General features: G+C 45.5%; 2 protein-coding genes across 2 annotated transcripts; both read right to left on the reverse strand.

The window, feature by feature from the left end:
• LOC139000481 (T-cell leukemia/lymphoma protein 1A-like) lies at nt 1-339 on the reverse strand. The gene has a single exon (XM_070402646.1). The coding sequence runs from the start codon at nt 337-339 to the stop codon at nt 1-3; it is 339 nt and encodes a 112-aa protein (XP_070258747.1).
• Nucleotides 340-4,834: 4,495 nt separating this feature from the next.
• LOC139000482 (T-cell leukemia/lymphoma protein 1A-like) lies at nt 4,835-5,182 on the reverse strand. The gene has a single exon (XM_070402647.1). The coding sequence runs from the start codon at nt 5,180-5,182 to the stop codon at nt 4,835-4,837; it is 348 nt and encodes a 115-aa protein (XP_070258748.1).
• Nucleotides 5,183-7,634: the final 2,452 nt, after the last annotated feature.

Below are 7,634 nucleotides of genomic sequence, written 5' to 3' on the forward strand. Positions count from 1 at the left end.
CTACGAGTCGTCCATCAGCTCAAGCATCATTTCCTCCACTCCCTCCTCCTTGATGTGGTGCACGATGCGCCAGAACCGGCACATGTAGTCCAGGTACTTGTCGCCAGGGTGGCGCGTCCACAGGAATGGCATAGTGCTCGATGTCTCTGGGCTGGTTGTGAGTGCAATATGTCCACTGGGGATGTCTTCCTGGCGCAACCGTACTTGCAGGACACCTTCTGTGTCCATGACATGATGCAGCCACATCTTCTTCTTCTCGTCCTGGTACACCGAGGGCCCACGGATCCTCAGAAAGATGGGGTGGGAGGTGATGTGCACCTTTGACGGGAGCTCGGCCATGACCCCTCTGTGATCCTTGGAGCAACAGCCACAGCTTCTCAGAGCCTCTCGCTATTTCTGTCCTGGCATCGAAAGACAGGGGATCGGTTCTCCAAACGCATTTTACCTTGGCTTTTATATTTATGGATTTTAAGGTTGTGTTTTTGGTTGCCTTTGGTTTATTTTGCAAATTTATAAATCTCAACTTTTCTTTCTTTTTTAGCTTTAGATCTCTCTCCTAGAACAAACTGTACAAAACATACTTAAGGTAAAATATGACTCTATGAAGGTAACATGGTCCTATAAAATTTTTAAAACATTTTTAAAATGACAGTTGACATAGAACATTAGGTTCATTTCAGGGGTACACCCCAATGATTAGACATTATATAATGGACTAAGAAATCATGCAATTAACCTCATACCCATATGACACTTTACACAGTCATAATATTACTAGAGTATCATTGCACAAAATTTATGCACTCAGAGAGGTCCCTCAGCCAATCCTGCAGCTTCTCCCAGTCCGGGACCCCTTGAGGGATTTCCAACTGATGGCTTAAGCCCGCTTTAGGTCTGCCGTGGAGGCTCCCACTATCCCCCTGTGCTTGGCAGCTGCAAGCCTGGCTTTTGGCTGAGCGGTGCTTCCCCTGTGGGAGCACACTCACCACTGGTGGACAGCTCCTGCCATGAGAATCTGCCCCCGGTGGTCAGTGTGTGTCATGGCGACCAGTTGTTCTGCCATTTGGTCCATTTGCATATTAGCCTTTTATTATATAGGATTGCATTGACTCAATGCTCTACTTTACTGTGCCATGACTATTCTTTCGTTTTTTTCACATAGTTTTACTGTTTTCAGAGAGGAAGGGAGAGGGAGAGAAAGTGAAAGATCAATGATGACAGAGAATCACGGATTGGTTGCCTCCTGCATGACCCCTACTGGGGATCAAGACTGTGACCCGGGCATGTGCCATGACTCGGAATCAAATCAACATCTCCTGGTTCCTAGGTTTAAGCTAAACAGCTGAGCCATGCCAGCTGGGCTCTTTTCTCTTCTCTTCTTTTCTTTACTTTTCTTTTCTTTTTTTCTTAATTTAAACTTTGTAGTTGGTTCAACTTTTCTTTTTTTTCCTGACACCACCACCTTCTTTCTGATCATCTCAGAGGGAACTCACAAACAACAGAACAACCCACCCCATGCAAATAATATGCTTTACCTTTAACAGCTGGCAGAGGAACAAAGCTAATGTCTGTGTCCTAGTGGGCTTCTTAACAGAGGTCTTGATTCACAAGTGCTGGTGAGAGAGGCAAGACCAAAATATTCAGGGTCCGACAGATGCCTGGGATAGCTGACAAGGCAAACAGGAAGCAAAGAGAGAGGTGAAACAGCACGTAGGATTCCTGAGGTCTCATAACATCTCTTATAGAATGATCTCTCCCTTCCCCAAACCTCAGCCATGCTCTTGGCAAAAGCTGTATGGTTTTGCTGCTAAACTCACTTCAGTCCACAAAGTGCAAATTCCTCCCTCAGATCAGACTCCATCCCCAATCTTTCCTCATCATCCTCCCATCCATCTTTTTCTTACCTGTTCTTCTTGCTCTAAAGGCAAAGCACAGTTCTTCGCTCCTTTCCTCTGTGATTGGTCTCTGCTTTCCCCTGTCACCTGCAGAAGAAAGAACATGACCATGATACACTTATTCCCAGGAGTCCATGTATCAGGAATGTGCCCAGAAAAAACAAGGCTCCGCTGACTCACACCCCAGAAAACAGTCTGGTGAGACAGGCCATGGTGAAGGAGGAAAGCGTTTTATTCAGTTGCCGGCAACCTGAGAAGATGGAGGAAACTCGTTCCAAATCCCATCTGCACATCTCAGTGCAGGCAGAGGCTTTTATAAGGAGGGAGAGGCCAAACAGAGCAAGGAGGTCAGGGGGCGTGCCTTGAGAAGTTCTCTACGTGACGACAGGCACAGTCCAATTTGATAAGGATCTTGCAAGTGGTCAGGTGTCGGTCCAGTTTGCGTCATCCTAGACTTTGACCTCCTGGTTCTAAGGTTGAAGGTCATCAAATCTCCCAGAACTGGGAAGGTCAGAGTTCATATCTTGTAAAATTAATTCCTAGGATTCTTAAACAAACATGCTGTTTATCAACAAGCTTCATTATTAGTCAGAGTCTGCATTTATAGGAACAATGTGGAAAGAATGGGGAGGTGAGTCATAATTCCCACTGTGACATAAATGCTGAGATGTTTCTTTCTTCTTCAAGGCATTTGCACCCTTTGAAAAAGTCAAAGAGACCCTGATCAGTTTGTCTCAGTGGATAGAGTGTCGGCCTGTGAAATGAAGTGTTCTGAGCTCAATTTCCAGTCACGGACACATGCCCAGGTTGTGGGCATGAACCCCAGTGAGGGACTTGCAGGAGGCAGGCGATCCATGATTCTCTCATCACGGATGTTTCTAACTCTCTCCCTCTCCATTCGTTTCTGGAAAAAAAAATTAAAAACAACTCCCAGCTGAAAGACCTGGACTGAGGAAAACTCTTCCCCAATTAGGAAGGAAAGATGAATGTTGCCATAAGGAAATATCAGACATCTGCCTGTTGGCATTTAGGAGAAGAAAAGAAAAAGAAAAAATGGGAGAGAAAAAACATTTTTGAAATGTCACCCTCATACTGCCCTTGAAGGGATTGAGCCCAAAGGCGTCACGAGACAGAGTGTCTGCAGTGTGACACCTGACAGATATAGAGGCGTGGGCTCCTTTATAAAAAAAATATTTTTTATTGTTTTTAGAGAGGAAGGGAGAGAGAGATACAAACATCAGTGATGATGAGAGAGAATCCTGGACTGGCTGCGTCTTGCACTCCCCCCACTAGGGATGAAGCCCTTGACTGTAATAAAACCTGGGACCCTTCAGTCCGAAGGTCGATGCTCTATCCACTGAGCCAAACCAGCACAGGCACTAGGTCGTCTTTAAATGTCTACCCACCAGGTATGTTAAACCAAAAAAATAATAAACTATTTTAAAACAAGGTGCATGCCATCAGAATTGAACAATTGCTAATATTCTTTAAAAAGATTTTATTGACTCAGAGAGGAACGGAAATTGAAAGGGAGAGTAACATCCCTGATGAGAGAGAATCACGGCTTTAGCATCTACCTCTGTGTGCATTTGGGTTTTTCATTGTGTGTAGCACTAAACAGCCCCAAACGAAGCACAGCGATCATAAAATTCATCTAGCATCTCACCAGCGAGAGGAGGCTGGACGAGGAGCCGGAGGGAGACCCAGACATCAATTTCTGGACATCCACAGTTGCATTACAGGGAACTATGGATCGGCTGCCTCCTACGTGCCCCCTACTGGCGATCGAGCCCGAAACCTGGGCCTCTAGTAAAAATATATTAAATCGAGATAGAAAAAGAAAAAGAACTTAAGCCTGAAAATATTAGCCCAGCCCCAGTAGACAAGGCTCAAAGACATCACTGGAAATAGTTTTCATTTCAATGAGCAGCGTTCTCATTGTTTTATCTCCTGAGGTTCGTCAACCGATACTACCCTCTCCAAAAAAAGAAGGAATGTTGGGGGAAATTCGTGCACCAGTGTGATGCCTCAGCCTGGCCTGCGGGGATCGGCCAAAACTGGCTCTCTGACATCTCCCGAGACGTCCCAGATTGCGAGAGGGCACAGGCCAGGCCAAGGCACCACACGGGTGCCCCATTAGGTCTGTGGAGGGACCATGGGTGGGCTCAAGGGTGTGTCCAGCCTGTCTCACTCAGTACCATTCAGCCAGACCCCATCATCTCTGTGATCTACCAGTCTGAATGTCTTGTCCCTGGTGGTCAATGCATGTCATAGTGAGCAGCTGAGCAAACTTAGTGTATTATTTGCATATTATGCTTTGATTGGTTGAACAGATGACAAGTCGACTGGAATCTTAGCATATTAGGCTTTTATTCTATAGGATTGTTTTCATAAAATTTGGGAACGGGAAACATCAATGATGAGAGAGAATCATACATCGGGTGCCTCCTGCACACCCCTTTCTGTGAATGAGCCCAGAACCAGAGCATGTGCCCTTGACCACAATCGAACCTAGGACCTTCCAGCGTCCACAGTCCAATCCTCTATCCACTGAACCAAACAAGCTAGGGCTAATTGGTTAATTCTTGTCTGTGCCCTGACCAGGTATCGAACCGCGATCTCCGGGTTCATAGGTCATCACTCAACCACTGAGAAACACCAGCTTGGCTCAGAATGCTTTTATTGATTTGAGAGAGAGGGAGAGAGACTGAGAGAGACAGAGAGACAAAGAGAAAGCGAGAGAGAGAGAAAGGAGAAGAAGAACAAGAACAATAAGAAGAATAAGAAAGAAAGAGAGAGAGAGAGACATCAATGTTCCCTCCCACCAAGGCGTTGGCCGAAAGAATAACAGAGCTTATTAAAAAGGTGAACAGAAATATGCAGGTCCCACCGGCAGGCAGGCAGGACTGGGGCTCAATTGAGAAGAGCCAGGGACCCCATCAAAGGTTCAACCATTTTTCCATCAGCTCAAGGATAATTTCCTCCACTCCGTCCACCTTGACGTGGTGCACGATATGCCAGAACCGGCCCATGCCGTCCAGGTACTGGTCACCAGGGTGGAGCGTCCACAGGAACGGCATAGAGTTCGATGTCTCTGGGCTGGTTGTGAGTGCAATATGTCCACTGGCGATGTCTTCCTGGCGCAACCGTACTTGCAGGATAACTTCTGTGTCCATGACATGATGCAGCCACATCTTCTTCTTCTCGTCCTGGTACACCGAGGGCCCATGGATCCTCAGAAAGACGGGGTGGGAGGTGATGTGCACCTTTGACGGGAGCTCGGCCATGACCCCTCCGTGGTCCAAGGAGCAACAGCCACAGCTTCTCAGAGCCTCTCGCTACTTCGGTCCTGGTATCAAAAGACAGGAGATGGTATCTCCAAACGCATTTTACCTCGGCTTTTATCTTAATGGTTTTTACGGTTGTGTTTGTGGTTGCCTTTGGTTTATTTTGCAAATTTATAAATCTCAATTCTTCTTTCTTTTTAGTTTTAGATCTCTCTTCTCAAACACCATGTACAAAATGTACTTAATGTAAAATATGATTCTATGAATATAACATGGTTGTATGGAATTTTTAAACACTTTTTAAATGACAGTTGACATAAAAAATTAGGTTCATTTCAGGGCTATACCACAATGATAAGACATTATATAATGGACTAAGATATCATGCAATTAATGTTATACCCATCTGACATGATACACCATTATTATAATAGTACTAGAGCCTCATTGCACCAATTTTATGGACTTAGGGGAGTACCACAGCCAACCCTGCTGCCTCCCCTGTCCAGAGTCCCTTCAGGGCAGTCCAACTGACAGCTTAGGCCCACTACAGTGCTGCCGTGGAGGCTCCACTCCCCCCCCTGTGCTCATCAGCTGTGAGCCTGGCTTTGGCTGAGCAATGCTCCCCTTTGGGAGCGGACTGACCACCTGTGGACAGCCTCTGCCATTTTTTGATTTGCATATTAGCCTTTTATTATATAGGATTGACTCAATGCTCTACTTGACTGTACCATGAATATTCTTTCGTTTTTTTTTAGTATAGTTTTACTGAGTTCAGAGAGGAAGGGATAGGTAGAGAAAGTGAAAGATCAATGATGACAGAGAATCAAGGATTGGTTAACTCCTGCATGCCCCCTACTGGAGATCAAGACTGTAACCGGGGCATGTGCCATCACTGGGAATAGAATCAACATCTCCTGGTTCCCAGGTTTAAGGTAAACAACTGAGCCATGCCACCTGGGCTCTTTTCATTTCTTTCCTTTTCTTTCCTTTCCTTTTTTCTTCATTTCTTTCCTCTTATTTTTTCTTAATTAAAACAGTGTAGTTGGTTCAACTTTTCTTTTTGTCCTGACAACACCACCTTCTTTCTGATCATCTCAGAGGGAAATCACAAACCATAGAACAAGCCTCCCCCAGCATATAATATGCTTTACCTTTAACAGCTGGCAGAGGAACTATGCTAAGGTCTGTGTCCAGGTGAGCTTCGTAACAGCGGTCTTGCTTCTCAAGTGCTGGTGAGAGAGGAAAGACCAAGATAATCAGGGAGAGACAGACACCTGGGATAGATTGTTGGGAAAACAGGAAGCAGAATGAGAGGTGAAACAGCACTTAGCATTACTCAGGTCTCATGACATCACTTATAGAATGATCTCTCCCTTCCCCAAACCTCAGCCATTCTCTTGGCAAGAGCTGTATGGTTTTGCTGCTAAACTCACTTCAGTCCACAAAGTCCAAATTCCTCCCTCAGATTAGACTCCATCCCCAATCCTTCCTCCTCCTCTTGCTCCTTCTCCTCTCATCCATCATTTTCTTACCTGCTCTTCTTGCTCTGAAGGCAAAGCACAGTTCTTGGCTCCTTTTTTCTGTGACCACTCTCTGCTTCCCCCTGTCACCTGCAGAAGAAAGAACATGGCCATGATACACCTCTTCCATGGAGTCCATGTATTAGGAATGTGTCCAGAAAAACAAGGTTCTCCTGACTCACACTCCAGAAACCAGTCCCGTGATACAGGTGGTGGTGAGGAAGGAAAGAGGTTTATTCAGGAGCCAGCAAGCTGAGAAGATAGGGGAAGCTCGTCCCAAATCCTATCTGCAGATCTCAGTGCAGGCAGAGGCTTTTATAAGGAGTGAGAGGTCAAACAGAGCAAAGAGGTCAGTGGGCGTTGCTTGAGAATTTCCATACATGCCCACAGGCACAGTCTAATCTGATAAGGATCTTGCAAGTGGTCAGGTGTCGGTCCAGTGTACGTCATCCTAGCCTTTGTCCTCCAGGTTCTATGGTTGAAGGTCAACAAATCTCCCAGAACTGGGAAGGGCAGAGTTCATATCTTGTAAAATTAGTTCCTTGGATTGTAATACAAACATGTTGTTTACCTACAAGCTTCATTATTAGTCAGAGTCTGCATTAACAGGAACAATGTGGTAAGAATGGTGAGGTGAGTTGTAAATGCCACTGTGTCGAATGCTGAGATGCTTGGTTCTTCTTCAAGGCATTTGAACACTTTGCAAAAGGCAAATTGGCTCTGGATATTTTGGCTAAGTGGATAGAGTATTGACCTGCTAATTGAAGGGTCCCGGGTTCAATTTCCTACAAGGGCACATGCCCATGTTGTGGACTTGATCCCTAGTGAGGGACTTGCAGTAGGCAGCCGATCCATGATTCTCTCATCATGGATGTTTCTAACTCTCTCCCTCTCCCTTCCTCTCTGAAATCAATGAAAATATATTTGAA

This window comes from Myotis yumanensis, unplaced genomic scaffold (genome assembly GCF_028538775.1).
Source record: "Myotis yumanensis isolate MYYU_CA2020_CCGP unplaced genomic scaffold, mMyoYum1.0.hap1 SCAF_24, whole genome shotgun sequence".
In the NCBI taxonomy this organism is placed as follows: domain Eukaryota; kingdom Metazoa; phylum Chordata; class Mammalia; order Chiroptera; family Vespertilionidae; genus Myotis; species Myotis yumanensis.

Bases quoted from the DNA above. Each gene is read 5' to 3' on its own strand.
- LOC139000481 (XM_070402646.1), bottom strand. From the start codon at position 339: ATGGCCGAGCTCCCGTCAAAGGTGCACATCACCTCCCACCCCATCTTT.
- LOC139000482 (XM_070402647.1), bottom strand. From the start codon at position 5,182: ATGGCCGAGCTCCCGTCAAAGGTGCACATCACCTCCCACCCCGTCTTT.